Below are 21003 nucleotides of genomic sequence, written 5' to 3'. Positions count from 1 at the left end.
GTAGCTGAGTCAGTGTGTTCAGAGGAACAAGCCGTGGAGTATCAGTCCATCTATTAAGTAACAAATCTCTTCGTTGATTGCAGTCCAGGCGTTGACAAAAGTCTAAGTGACAACTCAGAAGCCTTAATGTTTCACGTGCAACACTTGAAATTATAAGTGCCCCGCTCTTTCAGCAGCATAAGCGCTTTCTGAAATAATTTTGTGGTGTCTACAGAAAAGTGTTGATACGGAAAATTAACACCTCGGTATGGTTTCGATGCTTGAAGAAGACAACCAACCTGAAATGAAAGACAAGGTGCACAGGGCGTACACTCGTCAGAACCCCAAAAGGCACATCCCACTGATGAGTTTGTTGTTGTGACGTAAAATGGTGACCGTACGCTGCTTCATTTGGGTTCTAGACTTCCAACTGTAGTCAGTGAGTGAGTGAGAGAGACGAAATTTCAAGTTTTGGAGATTTAAAAAAAATTCAATATCTGGTCACCGGTAAGTATTTTCTTGTTTTTAATGTTGTATTTCATATTAGATGGACTAATATAGGTGATTTTCGTGGTGTAAGATGTCTCTAGGATGATTTTTGAAGACGGCATTTAGGTGGCGCTCATCATTTTTGATGCAATCCCTACTTAAACAGTACTACCGTACTGTTTGATTAGTCTACAGTAGTTACCGTCAAGTGATGAGTGAGACAATGGAGAATAAAGGGAAAGGGTGAATACAGGGTGGTTAGGCAGCTGTAGCTACTGATAGCTACAGAAAGTACTACAGTGGTGTAGTTCAGGAATCATAGAAGTACTCAGAAAATTTTTATATATACACACATGCATACAGTACGTATACACTGCACATACCTTACTCACTGTTATTCTTTCCATTTTAAGCTTGCTAAGCTCAAACTGCAACTGCAAAAATCACACATGGTGTAGATAAATAAAGTTTACTAAAATATTTCTGTGAGTAACTTCAACAATTAGTTCTAGACAAAGAATGGCAATAATAACCAAAAAAATGGTTCTTATCACATTTACCATTTCGTACACACACACACACACACACACACACACACACACACACACACACACACACACACACACACACACACACACACACACACACACACACACACACATACACACACACACACACACACACACACACACACACACACACATACATACATATATATATATATACGTAATTATGCATTCACTGGTCTCTCTTTGTTCTTGGTGAAAGGAGTCAGCCCAACAGTAAAATTGTACATTTTGTGGTAGTCAACATAATGTTTCAAGTTAAAACATACTGTACATACAAACTCAACCACTATTCAATGCTCGACAATGATGTTTAAGCCCTTATTTCAAAATCAAATGTAGCACCACTCAAGTGTGGCTATACTATTGAAGGTGCAGCATTTAACCAAGCAACACGATACGTATTAAGCACCTGTAATGCACATTTTCCTATTGTCGCTGTACAAATCAATTATTTTGCTGTTGTTACTTTAGTACCATAGCTTCAAAAATGAATCTAAATTTTACTCCTTTGTTTATGTGGATGAAAGAAAGCAATACAATAGGTAATTTTACTGCACAAATATGTAGGTACAGTATGCAAATGTAACATCACACTTGCTTGCACTGGTTTCTCAAGTCACAAGTAGACTTGGTCAATTAGAAAGTCAGGCTATAGTTGTGGTTGAATGGAATATGCCCACAAGAGCTCTCTTTGTGAGTCATCTGTGAGGGATGAGCAATTCCGTGATAGAGGCTCTCTTGTGCAGTTAATGCTATGACTTTATTGCTTCCAACCCCCTGCTTATTTTTACCTAGTTGAATAGCATTTACTTCATTGGAAACCTTGGTGGTAAAATACTACATACCACCGGACACTGCATACTTTACAGTGTAAACATTGCATTCTCTATAATAAATAGAAAATGAATGCTGGTGTTTATTGTATTGAATAATTTGCTGTCATAAAAATAAATCTACCTTGTGACCACACCCTATGCTGTAATGGAGTGATGAATCTGGTGTCAAAAATTAACATTATAAAAATGTCATTCCTAGGCTATACACAAACTAGTGATAGTCATCTCTATGACTACTGTCCACTATCCGCATGTCATAGTGTGGTATGTCACATACCCCTCACATGACATCCTTCTATTAGCCCATCACTACACAGAGGTTAGCCCACTACAACTTAACATTCTTTGATATGTATACATATATATATGCGACTGAATTTGACAAAACAAGGCTTCGACGCACAAAGCTTTGTTAGGAGATATGGCGATTTTAAGGAATCATTGTGTAATAACTTCCCAGTGCCTACAGCTGTGCAAACAAAATTTGTACCAATTGTTCATCTGTTCACTAGCTATCACTGAGTGGGTGTATACATTTCTGATACCCAAAATTTGCCCTGTTTTGAGCAGCTTTTTTCGAGTGGGTAATAATATCACAGATGGTAGTAATAGGGTGGGAGGGTGGGGGTGGACGGTGGTCTTAATATACGGGTATAAAATGGAGTAAGAAGATGATTGGAATCCAGAGGCCAAGTTTGGGCTCTCCATGGCCCTCCATGGCCCTCAAATTACTCCAAATTGACTGAGAACACTATTGGCGAGCTCTCTGTGAAGTCCCAGCTCACTACACACCATTATCACAAAGCCATGGCCATTTAATGGTGCCAATCTCACACTCGTGGCTTTGACAGGGTCGGAAGAAAGCTGCTACAGAAACCAGACTTGTCAGTGCTGAAGGAAGTACAGTGTGAAATATGATAGTGTATTAGACCAGCAATCCATTTCTGGTAAAATCGTAAGTTTGATTTTGTGTGTGTGGAAGCCTTGTTATGTGAAATCCGGTCACATTTAATATTATGAGAGGCATCACGTGAGATCACGTGATCTAACAACAATACAGATTGCTTGTTTGGCTGCCTCTTGCTATTCCCTGTGTTCCATGGGTTGGTATTAAAGTGTGGCCCTGTTTTCAAGCGTCAATTGGTAAGTTACACTTTATATGGGCTATAATGTATTCATATGTGACTGAATTTGACAAAACAAGGCTTCGACGCACAAAGCTTTGTTAGGAGATATGGCGATTTTAAGGAATCATTGTGTAATAACTTCCCAGTGCCTACAGCTGTGCAAACAAAATTTGCACCAATTGTTCATCTGTTCACTAGCTATCACTGAGTGGGTGTATACATTTCTGATACCCAAAATTTGCCCTGTTTTGAGCAGCTTTTTTCGAGCGGGTAATAATATCACAGATGGTAGTAATAGGGTGGGAGGGTGGGGGTGGACGGTGGTCTTAATATACGGGTATAAAATGGAGTAAGAAGACGATTGGAATCCAGAGGCCAAGTTTGGGCTCTCCATGGCCCTCCATGGCCCTCAAATTACTCCAAATTGACTGAGAACACTATTGGCGAGCTCTCTGTGAAGTCCCAGCTCACTACACACCATTATCACAAAGCCATGGCCATTTAATGGTGCCAATCTCACACTCGTGGCTTTGACAGGGTCGGAAGAAAGCTGCTACAGAAACCAGACTTGTCAGTGCTGAAGGAAGTACAGTGTGAAATATGATAGTGTATTAGACCAGCAATCCATTTCTGGTAAAATCGTAAGTTTGATTTTGTGTGTGTGGAAGCCTTGTTATGTGAAATCCGGTCACATATGTATGTGTGAGTATGTGTGCCTGGTAGCAGCAGGAGTATATAGCCATACGGTTGATCATCACTTGGGCTTCAACTGCATTGTACAGTGGCTAGATCATTTTGAAAATCCAACACTTCTCTTCGATCACTACTGGAATGTACATTCATTTATTGTACTACACCAACCTGCAAGAGCATAAATCACTCCACACTCATTCTCTCAAGTGTGAGTATTCGAGATGCAAGTATTGAGTGACAAGCAAGTGCAATTTCAAATTTGAGTGGTACTGTATTGTATGACAAAATACAATGGTGAAAGCAACACCAAACTTGAAACAAGGGGAATGTTTTGTTAATATGGTTAAACATGCCCTACTGGACACATATCTTCTTACAATAATAGCCATCATTAAATCTCCAAAACTTCTACTATTATTATGCATACGTACCTTGGTTACCTGATCATCCTTTTCTTTTAACTTCTCATCCTTTTCTTTTAACTTCTTAACCAAACTCTTGTCAAAATCTCTTGACGCATCTGTTCTCTAGAGAATCAGTTAGACGTGCAATGTTTTCTATAATTTTATAATATATTTGTGTACATAACTGTATTGTACATGTAGTTCACACTTTCTGAACAGTTTCTAGTGCAGACAAATGTGTTCTATAACATATCAAAGTTCAGACATCAAGGGAACATGACTTTTTGGTGACCTTTTGTGTAGCCATTTTTATTGAAAAATTGTAATTTGTGCCTCAAACTTGGTATCAAATTAATAGTCTCACTCTAAGAAATAAGTTTAAAGTTAATAGCTCATTCTGTTCCAAAGTTACAATATTATTACAACAAATTTAAGACATTAAAAAAATCACCTTATAACCACGATTGATAGTGAAAGTAGATGGATAAGTGTGGATCCCTTGGTGTTTATATATTACTATGGAAACCTACTGTAAATCTACTAAATCTGCTATAGAATCTGTGTATATACGCGATATGCAGGATTATTAGACTCATAGCTTTCACCACTGGTTGTGGAAAATGCTCTAACAGTCCAAAGCAAACTATATTGAATGGCTTCAACATTATGACTGTACACGCATTGTCCAACGACATGAATATTACCCTACAAGGTATATGTATAATGTAAACCTCTGTGGAGCCACCCATCATTTATATATATCTTTGTCAATTTGCGTATGATTTATGTACTACAGTATCACAGATGAAGTAATCAACCACACTTGCTACACCATGTGTTACAGGACAAAACCCTGCAGCAGAAAGTTTAAATGTGGTTCTACATTCATCTAATTTGTTAATAATAAAATTATCTAGAAACCTTGCATTTGCTTTCTTTGTACAGCATTGCTGATAGGATTGGGCAATTTTTTTTCTTAAATGCCAATTTTGCCTAATCAAAATGAAGTATAATATTGTATATTAAACATAGTTAATGTCAGAAGCGGGCGGCTCAATCCTCAAATATAAGAATTAGCAATAGAAAGGGGGACTCTAATAAAGCGGTGCATGCACAGTACCACATTCCCAACACACTTCCAACCAGTTACACCTGTACAAGATGAGTACTCGTAGTTCCCACCGAAGAAGAGGAGAATTGTCATCCTTAAGAACATTGACTACTGTGAACACTGGTAGCAAGTGAGGAGCTTCATCACAGAGAATGGCCACCTCAAGGTACAAGCGTTCCAGATAGGATGACAACATGGTACTGACAAGAAGCAACATTCCAACAATCGTAGCCGCCGTCAGAGATGCATCTAGAAGTAAAAGTGAGATGTCAACATTCGCTCACCTACCACGCTCAACATCAATGCCAGCTGGGACAGCTCCGATGTTGCCAGGTGCACCACCAACAGCTCCCTCTCTTTCCACTTTGTCAGACGCTACCAGAAATGCCTACCCCACTGCAGCAGACGAGATGCAGCTTCAGGAATTTGGTAAGTAACAGTTTAACAGAAATGTAATAGTATAAACTCACACATTGTCTCCCCATCCCCTCCCCTCTCCCTGATACACTGCCTCAAATTGCATGTTACAATAACTATGGAGCGATACATATATGTTGGCACCAATTACCTAATTTACAGTATATATAAGAGAATGTGTGCATTGCTATTCCTCATGCTGCCACTTCATATGCTTCTCCCTCCCATCTCTTCCTCCTCAGCTTTAGATACAATCCCCCTCTGCCTCTGAGCTGAGACACAATCACCAAGACACAGAACCTATGCCTCAGCCACCCAACAACATCCAACCCAACCAACCACCATACTCAGAGGCTGGTCATATATATCTTAGGGACAGCATACCACCCATACCAGCCAAACTTGTCAAACGCATCCAAGAAGAGAGCCTCATTGAGATGTCAGAATTCTCACCAGAACTGCTGCGAAATGCTACTGTAGTCTGCCAGAGAAGTCAGCAATACCTCTAAGACTAAGAGCCACTCAGTCAGCAATACTATTGAATGGGTATGATGCTTTGGTTGCTATATCGCTGTCATATCCCACTCCCAGCCTCAAAAGAGTGGTTGACCTATTGGGATACTGAAATGTAGTGATTACCAGCCATCTGGACTTCCTGGGCTTCAAATGGGAAGAATACGATAGAGAGTTCAGGTTACAAGCTGTTGCATCACCCATCCCACAATGGTCAATCATGGATAGCACTCAATGGAACATGGCCAGATGATCTGGTACCCACCTTACCAACTCATACCCATCTCACACTGCTTGAAGGTTCTTAGTTTACTAATTTGTTAAGCTGCTCTACTGTAGTTGTACCCATAGTAAAAAATGTCAGTAACTTAAACTATATGGAACATAATTGTTTTACTAAGTTTTAAACTCTAATAAAACATCAGTGAATGCAGGTTTACTAAAAAACTACTAGCAAACAATTAACTGTTCCATATACTGGGGATATACCACTCTAGTAAACAAAGAAATTTCAAGCAGTGTCAATGTCCTCCACAACCTCAGACACCTATTGGTTTAGCACGGAATGAACATTCCTCACCTGGCTGCCCACACCACAATTGCTGATTTGAACACATCTGTCACTACTTGTCAACGTCCCAGGAATTTCCAATAAATGTCACAGAGCCATTCTTTGTCCCAACAAAGAGACTAAAGACCAACCAACTTTCAAACGCTAAGGCAACCACTAGTTGCCAAGTGACTTAAATTTTGATTGCAATTATATCACCTTTAATCAATATCTGTGTGACTACCGCCTATGAGGTGCCATTACATACAAACCCAATGCACTAAGGAATTATGCAGTCTTAATTACATAACAATTGACACAGCCATCAAGCACATCCTTATGCTCGGCCCTGTACTCTCTTGGCGAAACTGTACATCAAGAATGCCTTCCGCCTCTTGCCAATCCATTCATCTGATTGGCACCTTTTAACAATGCACTGGAACAACCATATTTATATTGACACTTTCCTACCATTTGGCCTCCGTTCCACCCCAAAGCTTTTCAACATTCTGGCAGACCTGCTGACATGGATGTTGGAAAGACAAAGAGTTTCACCAGTCATATGATTTCCTCACCATGGAGCCGGCACTTTCAGACAAATGTCAGGAGAACCTGGCTGCTATTCAGCATCTTTGCACACACCTCAGAATCTCCTTAGCCCAAGAAAATCTGGAAGACCCTACCCACTGCCTGACATACTTGGTCATCAAGATAGACACCTTCTTATCTTTGGATTGGCTTCCGAATGATAAACTGACACGGATCAAATCCAAACTACATCTCTGGTTGAAGAAACATAGAGCCACCAAAAGGCAAATCCTCTCACTGGTTGATCTTCTGCAACATGCTAGCAAGGTTGTAGTATCTGGGAGAACCTTCACCGTTCACATGTACTGCAAAGCAGCTAGAGTGAAGAAGCTACATTACTCTACTAAACTCAACAAGGGATACCGTTCAGACCTGCATTGGTACCATACCTTCTTAGTATACATGGAATGGTCGCAGCTTCCTGCACCTGATTAATCAACAAGCTGTAGTAGACTGCTGGTGCTTCCAGGTCATGGGGTAACCAATGGTTCCAGTATGCTTGGACAACTGAGTGGTCAGAGATTCATATTCTGCAGCTTTAATGACTACAGTTACTCAAGCACGGTGTACTGTGACGACTAACAAAATCAATCTTCCATCAAGCCCAGTACTACTGTACTATGCCAACAGCCTGGAAATCAACACACGATCCACCTACTGTGCCAGACAGATGAGATTCCAATCCTTCTGTCACTCAATATAAGCTACTTGCACACCAATTTTGGAAACCACCCTAATCCTGTTTGCTACCTACCTTGCTTCAGAAAGAATTTCACATGCCACTATTAAGGTATACCTGGCAGCAATCCACAACACCCATGTGTCGGCAGGGCTACACTCACACTTTCATCAACAACTTACCTCTTGCCTCCACCTAATCTTCAAAGGAATAAAGAAGACTCAGGCCATCACACAACCAGCTAAAACCTGCTTGCCAATTACCCTTAATATTATGAAGAACATCAAGAGTATGCTATCAAGCCAACCCAACTCCTACTGTACTTACACATCATGACACGGGCAGTCTGCTGTCTTGCCTTCTTTGGCTTCATGAGAGTCAGTAAATTTACAGTACTAAGAGACAATCAATTTGATGAGTCATGCCACCTCTCCTTTAACAGCATCTCCATCAACAGCAGGGATAATCCAAGCTAACTAAAAGTGAACATCAAGCAATCTAAGACAGACACCTTCCACAGGGGGATCAACGTATACCTTGGGACAACAAGCAACACTATTTGTCCAGTTAAAGGAAACTTCTACCATACCTAGTACTACAAGGCAACCATCCAGGCCCTTTATTCATCTTTAAGGATGGCAAAAACCTTACTCATCATCCAGTTGAGTTTGGATAAGCAGTAATACAACACCCAAGCTTCCGCATAGGAGCTGCCACCTCTGCAACGCAAGCCAACATCCCTGACTCCAATATCAAGATGCTGGGTAGATGGAAGAGTGGTGCCTATCTATGCTACATCAGGACACCTCTACAGGAACTGGCAAAACTCTTCAGATACATTTGATGCCCCATGTTTAATTCTTGTTCAACGTTTAATTTACCCCATGTTTAATTCTTGTTCAATATACTGTAGCATGTTGTTATTTGGTTCATTATCACAATTTGATTGCACAAGCCAATGTGCCAGCTCATGTACTCCAATGCTTGGGGGGGTAAATCACTTTGCACATGCGTTCTATCTACCTATGACCTCTGTCAGAAAGACTCTGGAGGAATGGCATCCCTTCTAGCTCTTTCATTACCCAAGCATCAACAAATTAAATTAAATGAAGCAAATATCTAATGTTCCTACTTTGGGCCCCCTCAAACTTCTAATGCTACCTACCATGGCAACGAGACTCCCTGCACTTACCAAACCTCCTCAATCAAGTGATTGCAGGAGTCAACACAACAAGAGCAAGAAGGAGCACAATATCTGAACAAGGTGAGGGTACAATGTAACTGGAACTGAACATTAATGTCTGCAATATAATTATCACATGTATTTAGTATTATTGCATAGGCAATTTTATCATACTTATTATCTATTTTGGGTCTATTCTGGGTGTCATATATGATAATTATAATTCATGCATGCTATTGCTAACAATGTCTGCATTTGTGTTTGTAAACTAATTTTCAGTGAAAACAAGCACTCATATTGACATTGTAGATTTTTCAAACTATGTGGTAGTGTTTCAATTTTCACATGCAATATTGCAATAATCACATTAAATATTGATTATGTAGCTCATACAATAATTGCATGTCACAAATTAAATATCACTCAACTCTAATTGCTGACTAGCATGATTTAGGCTATGAAATACATAAACAACTATGTACATATGTAGGTACATACGTACTGTATAAGTAGTCACAATTCATAACTACGTATGACATATTCGTGTGGTGTAGTATAGTGGTACTACTTAACCCTAACCCAACTCCTTGTTGCCAGTTAATTTCACTAGATGCAGATACTTATGAAAGCTGAGATGTATGTACAGAGGAATTCAATGATATTTGCAAGTGCCAGTATTTCAATTGGAATTCCCACTTCTAGCAGATATAGATCTTGATACATGGATTCCTCTATGCAACCAGATTTTAAATACAATCAGCACCAATAGCTATAATATATTATAGTTGCAATACAGCTGAATGATAATGGTAAGCATAATGCAAAATTTTACAAATGAGCTTAATTGTATCTAATCAAGAACAGCCAAGCTGTAAAAAAAGAGTGCAGTCTCCAAAAAAGCCATGTTGAAAAAAGATGTGAAATCCAAGGTGGCGGCCAAGAAATGGCTGTGATGGTAGGTTGATGGCAAAAAATTTAACAACGACAATTCATGTGAATTTGTGTTGCCTCCTCCACTAGGATTCGGCACCAAATTCACCTGAATTGTAGTTATTAAAATTTTTGCCATTAACCTACCATCACAGCCAATTTTTGGCTGCCACCTTGGATTTCACATCTTTTTCACCCTGGATTTTTTGGAGGCCGCAACCTTTTTTTACAGCTTGGCTGCTTTTGATTAGATATCACTTCTTTTTGTAATTTCATACCTAAAGCCAGCCTATGGCCAGCTTTAGGTATTTCTTTTACCTTGTCTTTTTCTTTACCACAGATCTAGAGAGAAGATTATTATGAAGAAGATTTTAATGATTTGTTTAGCTACATGTACTTTAGGCAATAACTTTTAAATTTGTTGATTGAGCATAAAAATAAGTCGCACAGGTTAAGGTGGCGCTGAACCGATTAAGGGCAGCCGCACAAAATTAATTGTACAGCATGTTTGTGGTAATGTGCGAACAAACGTGGAAATTCATAGACCATAGCAAAGCATCTCAGTTGACTAACAGAACAAGCCCTGTCAGACCTCCCAGCTACTTTTGTTGATACAACTAACATTATTCACGCTATAAAAGTATTAGCTTGTCACAACTCTGGTTAATTCACCGGCGAACGGCACCAGCTGCCATAGCGTGATTACTGTTATATGTACCGCATCCTGATTTGCCACACCGTCTCCTTTCTTGCTAAATAACTTCAAAATTATGCACCACAGACCATCAAAATTTGGTATAGGTATTGGGTAAGTGATACTCTACAATAGTACGCTTCGAATTTTTGCGATTTGGGTTTGATGGAGTTGTTAGCCAATGTTGTAGCCCACAGGCGTGCGTTTTCACTAGTTTCCATGTTGTTATCAGTGAAAAGGAAAACGTAGAATTGTTCTAAAAGGTGAGAAATGGTTGAACCAAAGTGGCTTAGCGCTAGGTTGTTCATTGGCCAAGTTATTTAAAAAATCGGGTTAAAACTTTAGAGTTTTATAGGCAAAAATGAAGGCGTGTTATTTCATGAAACTTTGTTTGCTAAACTAAAGCATCATAGGCTATCACAACAGCTTTTAAGACGTAGATTAAGTTGTACACTAGCGAAGTTTTGGGCCACCATAAAATACCTCATTAAGCACGTGGGTTGAAACAAATTGTTTTGTGCGGCTGGACTTAATCGGTTCAGTGCCACCTCAAATTATTTGCAGCTACAGGGAAATGTGTATGTAGTTCTTTTCTACAGGGAGTCTCATAATGTAACTGTACTCTTTGACTACATGGTGAATGGTTTGTAATTGAACTCACCACATGGTGGCTTATTTATAGCTGAAACACTCTACAAAACGTAGCTGAATTCTCTCCAGTTTCCAGTTGATCTCTTTACAGGGTGACTTGTTTCTAGCTGATCTCTCTACAGGGTGATTTGTTTCTAGCTGATCTCTACAGGGTGAATTGTTTCTAGCTGTTCTTTCTACAGGGTGACTTGTTTCCAGCTGAACTTTCTACAGGGTGACTTGTTTCAAACTGATCTTTCTACAGGGTGACTTGTTTCTAGCTACACTCTCTACAGGGTGACTTGAAATGTAGTTGAACACCCTACTGGGTGACTCGATCCAGCTGATTTCTCTACAGGGTGATTTGTTTCTGGCTGATCTCTCTACAGGGTTATTTATTTATAGCTGATCTCTCTACAGGGCTGCTTGTTTCTACTGAGCTCTCTGCAGGGTGACTTGAAAAATAGTTGGACTCTTTGCAGGTAACAGGGTAACTTGCCTAACTGATCTCTCTACAGGGGGCATTTGTTTCTAACTGAATATCGTGCAGGGTGATTTATTTCTAGCTGATCTTTCTACTGAGAGATTTGTTCATAGCTGGATTCTCCACTGGGTGACTTGAAAAGTAGTTGGGCTCTTATGGGATGACTTGATCACGCTGACCTCCCACAGCCTCACTCTACAGGGTGCCTTGTTTCCAGCTGATCTCTCTATAGAGTGATTTTTTAGTTGATCTCTCTACAGCGTGATTTTTTCTAGCTGATGTGATTTATTTATAGCTGAACACTCAGAGAAAAGCCTATGAAAATGTGATGGTAAACCATGAAATTTCATGTAGTTTTCAAGGGCACTGCCTATAAACATTCATGGACACTGCCTATGAAAATTTGACAATTCATGGCCACTGCAATCATGAAATTTTCTTGTGCCATGAAATATATAATTTGTCAGTGCTATAAAATTACCATGAAATATCATGAGTATTTCATGGCATGGATATTACAATGAAATATCAATGGATTGATTTTCATGGCACTGAATGGGGATTATTTTACTGTTCATGGATAATCCATAGGTGTTTCATGGCACTGTTCTCTGGTAGTGCTACACGGTGCAGACTTCATTCTATCTGATCTTTCTACAGGGTGACTTGTTTCTGACTTACAGTGTGGTTTGTTTCAACCTGATCTTTCTACACGGTGATTTGTTTCTTGCTGGTCTCTCTACAGGGTGACTTGTTTCTAACTGATCCTTCTATAGGGTGATTTGTTTCAAGCTGATCTTTCTACAGGGTGATTGAAATGTAGCTAATATCGCTGCAGAGTGACTTGTTTCTAGCTGATCTTTCTACAGGCGATTTTTTTCTAACTGATTTCTCTACGGGTGACTTCTTACTGGTTGAACTCTCTACAGGCTGATTTGTTTCTATCAGATCTCTCTACAGGGTGATTTGCTTTGAGCTGATCTCTCTACAGGATGATTTGAAATGTAACTTATCTCGTTACAAGGTTATACTTTCTTCTAGCTGTCTTCTTTACAGGGAGACTTCAAATGTAGCTGTTGAACCCTTTGCAGGATAACTTGTTTCTAGCTGATCTCTCTACTGAGTTTGTTTGTAGCTGAACTCTCTACAGGGTTGCTTATTTCTAGCTGAATTACTACAAAATGTAGCTGAAATCTCTCTATGTGGTTTGTTTTTAGCTGATCTATCTACGGGTGGCTTGTTTCCAGCTGAACTGCCTACAGGGTGACTTCTTTCCAGCTGAACTGTCTACAGGGTAACTTATTTCTAGCTGATCTCTCTACAGAAAGATTACATGGTGAATTGTTTCTAGCTAATTTCTCTACAGGGTGACTTGTTTCTACCAGATCTCTCTACAGGGTGATTTGGGTTGAGCTGATCTGTACAGGGTGAATTGTTTCTAGCCGATTTCTCTACAGTTTCCAGCTCAACTCTCTACAGGGTGACAGTTGGCTTGCTTGAGTCGTTTCAAAACCTTATGCAAAGTATCCAAGTGTTCATCAGAATTTCTGCCTACAACAATGTCATCAATATACACAAGGCAACTGGTCCATTGTACCCTGCAAGAACTGAATTCATTAGTCTTTGGAAAGTGGCTGGGGCATTGCATAGACCAAATGGTATCACGTTAATTCAAAATAGCCTTCTTGAATACAAAATGCTGTCTTCTCGAGATGCCCCCCCAGCCACCTCCACCTGCCAATATCCACTCTTGAGGTCGAGGGTTGTGAACCATGCAGATCCTGCTAATATATCTAATGTTTCATCCACTCTGGGAATGGGGTATGCGTCCTTTCTTGTGACTTCATTTACTTTGCGATAGTCCACGCAAAATCTTGTACTTGCATCCTTCTTCTTTACTAATACTATAGGAGAAGCCCAAGGACTGGTTGAAGGTGAGATGACTTCCTTACGCAACATGTCTTTAAGCAATTCCTGTACCTGATCTCAGTGAGGAAGGGGGGCTCGTCTAGCTTGCTGATGGATTGATCTAGCTCCATTGGTCTCTATTCTATGGCTCAAAATGTTGGTGCATCCCAAATCATCATTATCCATTGCCATGACATTAGCATAGTGGGAAAGGAGAGCCAAGAATTTCTCTCTCTGTAGCTCTGTTAACTCTGCTGGCAGCGGTGCTTGTATGGTTATTTCATCCATTCTCTTCTTGTCATGTGCTACTTGTTGAGACCTATCTGGGGAACTTATTTCGTCTATGCCACAAACACTGACTTCTTCAATAAGTTCTGTAGTGGCTACATTTGTACCATGGTAGAGTGTTATAGGCATGGTGGTAGTGTTAACAATTCGTGTTGGGATATCATTTCTAAGTGGGGTGACCACAGCTCTGGCTACTAAAACATCACTGCGTTTCTTCCCTTCTACTAGCCATGGTCCACCTGCTGAAGGCAACCGTGCCATAGTTTCAATTTCACAGGCTGCAGGAATAGTAATTGTTTTGTCCAGTGCAACGTTACTAACTGCCGCTGTCAATGAAGGGGCTGGGGGTACAAGGGATAAGGGTTCAAGATGTTCAAAAGTAATTTCTCTCTTAGCTACATCAAACACACACTTATTTCCTTCAAGGACTTATCTGCAATAATAAATGTCTGCTCAAATGTCCAATCACTTATGGTCACTGGGATTTTCACAGATCCACGTACCTGTATTGAGTGTCCATCTACTCCCACTATATTTTGACATTGATTTGGCTCTAGACTAACAGTGCTGGGTTTAATTTTGTACCACACTTTCCCACTTAGTAGGGAGACACCTACCCCAGTGTCTACTAGGAACGATATCGATTCATTACCCACATACCCTTGTAAGTAATAACTGGTGACACTGTTAACAGATAATGTCTGATTTGTTGTTTCCTGGTTAACACTAGGCTTTTGTCTACTTGATGCACAGAACCTTGCATATTGGCCTGGTTGTTTGCGTTTATGGCACACCCTGTGGTGATCTCCAGCCATCTAGCTTTACAGAGGATGCAGTGATTCAAGTTCAGCCAATCTTTCTTGTACTTGCTGCAGCTTCTGCACTAAGCTCTGTAACTGAAAAAGTGGTTGGCTGCTAATTGTTGGTGTAATCTCGTCCTCTTGGCGAGAATCCGATGGGCCCATGAGTAAATACGATTCTAATTCACGAGTGACATCTACTGCCTCTCTAATACACTTAGGCTTGCATTTAATACACTTAGGCTTGCATTGCTTTACAACAAAACAAACTGGTGACGATTGTAACTGCCTGAAAAACTGCAACAGCGCCAGCTGCTCTCTTGCTTGTTCCTGAAGGCCTGGGAAGGCTTTGTTAGCAAGTGAAAGTAAATCATCTCCGTAGTCTGCCCAGTCTTCAGTGTCTTGTTTCTCCCTCTTCTCAAATTCAATTCTGTAATATGCCTGCTTACTTGAAGGTTCAAAACGGTCTCGTAAAGCCGCTTTCACTTGGTTAAAAGTCCCTTGGATCTCGTGACTAAAACACTGAAATTCCACGTGAGCTTTTCCCGTCATGTGAGCTCTCAGTCAAAGGGCCTTATCTCCTTCGTTCCAGCCGTTGATCTCAGATATACACTCAAAATTACTCACCCAGTCATCAAAACTTCCGGTACCGTCAAACTTCTAGGGTAACAACTGAGGACATTCTCCTTGAGCCATTGACTTCACCGTGCTGACTGTTCCGAATGCTACAGTCGCTCTCTTTTCGGCATCAGACTCTAGACGGGTTCGAAAACAACAAACAGTTCGATATGCAACACACTTTCACCTCTCCGGGTATTGTTACGGGTTTCCACAGTGCAACAGATTTTTCTCCTCGGGTTACAAAGATTAGTCCGGAGACGTCAGCAATGACCGGGAACACTGATGAGATTGGCCACTTCAATGAAGGATACAATCTTGCCGACTACGCCACAGTTACCAAGTAAGATTTCGCTTAGACACACTTCACTCGTCACAGTCTTAAGGACAGAATAATATGTGTATCCCTATACAGGCTATCAGTAGCTATATGTGTTGATTGTTACAAAGCATGTGTATATGTGTGCATGTACATGTCCATCACTGATACATTTATGTACGGCAATAAAGCTCAACTTTCTATTTTTGTCATGCATACTTAAAGATGGTGTGGCTAGTAACTGAAACCAGGTGAAGCAGTTAACTAGGGGCTAGTCTACATGTACATTTTGTAAGAGGCATACAACAACTGAAAAACAACAACTGAAAAACAACATAACAGGAATTGTACTCCAACTACCCAGAATAGCGTATCTTCTTGAGTTGAAAGGGAACGTATCTCTACATGTGAGCAAAAATTAAGAACAGCCATAAGGCGTTGCATATAAAAACACGATAGACAACTATAATACAGTTAAAAAGATACTTCTGTGTGTAATTTGTGGTTTAAAGTGCTTTGCTTATTTCTTAGCAATGCATAGCAACATAATTTATGAACTACAAAATAGTTGGTGAATTACAAAATACGTTTAATTTTAATGTACTGCATGTATTGTTCCAAAACAAGGTAAAAAAACCCATAGCAAGCTGTGTGGTTAATTTAATTTACAAAGAGTCAATTAATTCAAGAGATACCATTCCTGAGATATATATGACCAATTTTTGAGTGTTTCTTTCATTGTTTTCTTCTCATTCATTTTCTAATTGTTTTCACACACTTTCAAAAACACAAATTCAACATCACTGTTTATACTGAAATTTGACATACATAAAGTTATCCAAAGACCAATTTCAGTATCAATTTTTGTATGTGTAAAACATAGACAGAGAGTTATGCTTGATTATTCGTGTAGAAAGACAGATTTCTGTCACACCTTCGCCTGAAGTAATGCTGTTCCCTGATGGAATTTCTGCTTCTTTTTAGATGTATATTCAAATCCATGATCACCACAACAACAATGCAGTGGCATATCTAGACGATCTGGTTTGTTAGGGTGCAGGATAACTGCTTACTGTCAAAGGTAGCCTAATTAGGCTTAAGTCTATTATGCTCCAAAATATTCAGATTATTCTTTCTGGCAATTCTTTTTTGTTCACCTATTATTCTCAAAATTATTCCCTATCTACCTATTATTCCCTGAAATTTGTGCCGGATAAAAGTGTATTATAATAATGGTTTATATATAAGTGTCTACTATATTAGAATTACGTGCTCTAAGTTGACTGCTCTATTAGAGTAAGTGACTGCTCTGTTAGAATATCTCAATCTTAAAAAAATTATGCATCAAACTACAAGGAAAACTTGTAATTTTGCACCAGTTATTCCTATCTAATCCAAAACAGCCAAGCTGTAAAAAAAGTGTGTGGCCCTCAAAAAGGCTATGGTGAAAAAAGATGTGAAATCCAAGGTGGTGGCCAAGAAATGGCTGTGATGGTAGGTTAATGGTAAAAATTTTAATAACGACAATTCAGGTGAACTTTTGTGCTGCTTGGTTTTGGCACAAAATTCACCTGAATTGTCATTATTAAAATTTTTACCATTAACCTACCATCACAGCCATTTCTTGGCTGCCACCTTGGATTTTACATCTTATTTCACCATAGCCTTTTTGAGGGCCACACACTATTTTTACAGCTTGGCTGTTTTGGATTAGATTTCATTTCTTTTTGTATTTGTATATCCCAAAGCCAGCCTATGGCCGGCTTTGGGACTTTTTTAACCTATCTTTTTTTCTTTACCACAGGAAGTAGAAAAGATGAAGTAGGTGTACTTTAAATATTTTATCAGTAAATGTACAAATTATATATGTGACCCGGTCTGCGAAAAGAGCTCTTATAGCCTTTCCAATTGTCCACGTTTGGCAAATCATAACTCCTGATCAGCTAAATCTATCATCTTGTAATTACACCCTCAGCTAGTGCTATGTTAGGAGTGTACAGTGACCTAATTGTAGGCTTGTATCTTATTCACAAGCTAAGTTATTGGTTACCATGTTTACATAATTGAAAAGGCGATAAGAGCTCTTTTCGCAGACCAGGTCACATATATAATACATATATTGATTACAGAAATCTCCATGGTGGTTTCTTTGTAACTGAACACTCTACAAGGTGATTTCTTCTAGATGCTCTCTCTACAGGGTGAATTGTTTGTAGCTGAAAAATCTACAAGGTAACTTCTTGTGATTTGTTTGTAGCTGAATTCTGTACAGGAAATTTGTTTGCAGCTGAGCTCTTTACAGAATGGTTTCTTTGTAGCTGAACTCTCTACAAGGTAACTTCTTCTAACTGATTTTTCTACAGGGCAATTTGTTTGTGGCAGAATTTTATACAGGGTGATTTGTTTGCAGCTGAACTCTCTACATGGTGGTTTCTTTGTAGCTGAACTCTCTACAAGGTAACTTCTTCTAGCTGATCTCTCTACAGGGTGATTTGTTTGTAGCTGAACGATCTACAAGATAACTTCTTCTAGCTGATCTCTCTACAGGGAGATTTGTTCGTAGCTGACTTCTGTACAGGTAATTTGTTTGCAGCTAAGCTCTATACAAAATGGTTTCTTTGTAGCTGAACTCTCTACAAGCTAACTGATCTTTCTACAGGGTGACTTGTTTGTAGCTGAACTATCTACAAGGTAATTTCTTCTAGCTGACCTCTCTACAGGGTGATTTGTTTGTAGCTGAATTCTGTACAGGTGATTTGTTTGCAGCTGAGCTCTTTACAGAATGGTTTCTTTGTAGCTGAACTCTCTACAAGGTAACTTTTCTAGCTGATGTCTCTACAAGGTCACTAGTTTGTAGCTGAACTCTCTACATGGTGGTTTCTTTGTAACTGAACTTTCTACAAGGTGACTTCTTTTAGCTGATCTTTCTACAGGGTGATTTGTTTGTAGCTGAACTCTCTACAAGGTAACTTCTTCTAGCTGATCTCTCTACAGGGAGATTTGTTTGTAGCTGAACTATCTACAAGATAACTTCTTCTAGCTGATCTCTCTACATGGTGATTTGTTTGTAGCTGAATTCTGTATAGGTGATTTGTTTGCAGCTGAGCTCTTTAAATAATGGTTTCTTTGTAGCTGAACTCTCTACAAGGTAACTTCTTCTAGCTGATGTCTCTACAGTGTCACTAGTTTGTAGCTGAATTCTCTACATGGTGGTTTCTTTGTAACTGAACTCTCTACAAGGTAACTTTTTCTAGCTGATCTTTCTACAGGGTGATTTGTTTGTAGCTGAATTCTGTACAGGTGATTTGTTTGCAGCTGAGCTCTTTAAAGAATGGTTTCTTTGTAGCTGAACTCTCTACAAGGTAACTTCTTCTAGCTGATGTCTCTACAAGGTCACTAGTTTGTAGCTGAGCTCTCTACATGGTGGTTTCTTTGTAACTGAACTCTGTACAAGGTGACTTCTTCTAGCTGATCTTTCTACAGGGTGGTTTGTTTGAAGCTGAACTCTCTACAAGGTAACTTCTTCTAGCTGATCTCTCTACAGGAGATTTGTTTGTAGCTGAACTCTCTACATGATGGTTTCTTTGTAGCTGAACTCTCTACAAGGTAACTTCTAGCTAATCTCTCTACAGGGAGATTTGTTTGTAGCTGAACTCTCTGCAAGGTAACTTCTTTTATTGATCTCTACACAGGGCGATTTGTTTGTAGCTGAACTCTCTACATGGTGGTTTCTTTGTAACTGAACTCTACAAGGTGATTTCTTCTAGCTGAACTATCTCTTTCCATAGTTGCATGAACTCCCTACAAGGTAACTTCTTCTAGCTGATCTCTCTACAGGGTGACTTGTGTGTAGCTGATCTCTATACAGGTTTCTTGTTTCTAGCTGATCTCTTGAATTCTCTTCAGGGTGACTGCTCTATTAGAGTATCTCGATCTCGCACTTGCTGCACCAAGTTGGATTTCGTGTTATAACTCCGTGGCTTTAAGTCTGATTCTTCTACACCATTGATGAACCTTTCTAAGATGATTACTCCATCTGTACAACGATTTTCAAAGCATTACCCCAAGCGGTTTATCTGGTAGGCGTGGCAAGCAGTCGTATTTTTTTATTAGCTAATCTCAATTGCATAATTGTTACACACTGTTGGTTTTTTCGTTGTATCTTCCTGTTTTTTAGCTCGATTTATTTCAAACCACAAAAGGTTTGAAGTTCAATAGGTAACCTATTATTCACCCACCGATTTTCAGCTTCTTCCCATACACGGTTTACCCTGTAGGCGTGACAACATATTGGTGTTATTTTTCGTGAATAATCGCTCATAACTCTTTGCCTGTTTATCGTATTCCAGCCAAAGTTGGTACCAAGATGCGCCTTTATATCCCCCTTCTGTGTGCCAAATTTCAAGTATTGCGTTCGAGTTTTATAGCAGTTTTTGTAAGTGTGCGACAAGAAAAAGAAAAAATAAGAAGAAAAAAACGAAGAAACTGAGCCAATTTTTGAAATCGCATATCTCGGGAACGCGTGAAGCGATTTCGCTCAAATTTGGAATGTGGAGTGCTGAAGTTGGAGGGCATGTCCACAGCAAAAATCGTCATGTTTCATCAAGGAAGTACAGAGCTACGCAGGTGCGAAAATTGCGTTTTCTTTCTTCCTGTCAATATACTCACAGGTGTTACGCGCCGGCTTCTTGGGCCGCACGACACACTACCGTGTGTCTTAATAACTTATCCGATTATTCTAGAATGTTCCCCAATTCTTTCAACCACCTATTATTCTCAAATTATACCAGCCTAATAGATGCATACCTAAGCCAATCTAAGGTGTCCAATTAAAGATATGCCCTCCAGCAAAATTTGCAAGTACAGAATGTAAATTAAGAACCATGTCATGTATCACCGATACATACATATACATAAAACAAATTTTCTTTGTAACTTAGTAGATTACCATGCCATTTGTCAGCTTTGAATCCATTGTCTTCTTTTTAAAAATATTGACTGCTAACGCTTAAACCCACAGCCATTTTACAAAACGCATGCACTGAAAATGCATATTCTAGAAAAATGGTTTACACGCAAGCCTTTTAAACAAACTAATATAAAACAAGAACTGTTAAAGCTGTCTAAAAACTACAAATACCGCATTACACACTATTAAATTCAGTTTAAATGGGTCTGTCCTTCGTCGCATCCT

General features: G+C 39.4%; 1 protein-coding gene across 7 annotated transcripts in view; it reads right to left on the bottom strand.

Annotated features, from left to right (window-relative positions):
- Positions 1-21003, bottom strand: part of LOC136254773 (putative leucine-rich repeat-containing protein DDB_G0290503) — a 118656-nt gene that overhangs the window by 49037 nt on the left and 48616 nt on the right. For 6 of the 7 annotated variants that reach the window (XM_066047511.1, XM_066047514.1, XM_066047512.1 and 3 more), the window contains 2 exons: positions 4125-4220; positions 852-902 (listed from right to left, as the gene is read on the bottom strand). In XM_066047511.1, coding sequence (XP_065903583.1) covers positions 852-902; positions 4125-4220 — 147 coding nt within the window. The remainder of the gene's footprint in view (positions 1-851; positions 903-4124; positions 4221-21003) is intronic. The other variant, XM_066047513.1, reaches the window with a different exon arrangement.

This window comes from Dysidea avara, chromosome 4, assembly GCF_963678975.1.
Source record: "Dysidea avara chromosome 4, odDysAvar1.4, whole genome shotgun sequence".
NCBI lineage: Eukaryota > Metazoa > Porifera > Demospongiae > Dictyoceratida > Dysideidae > Dysidea > Dysidea avara.
The sequence above is the reverse complement of the archived record's forward strand: the minus strand, read 5'-3'. Positions and strand labels throughout refer to the sequence as shown.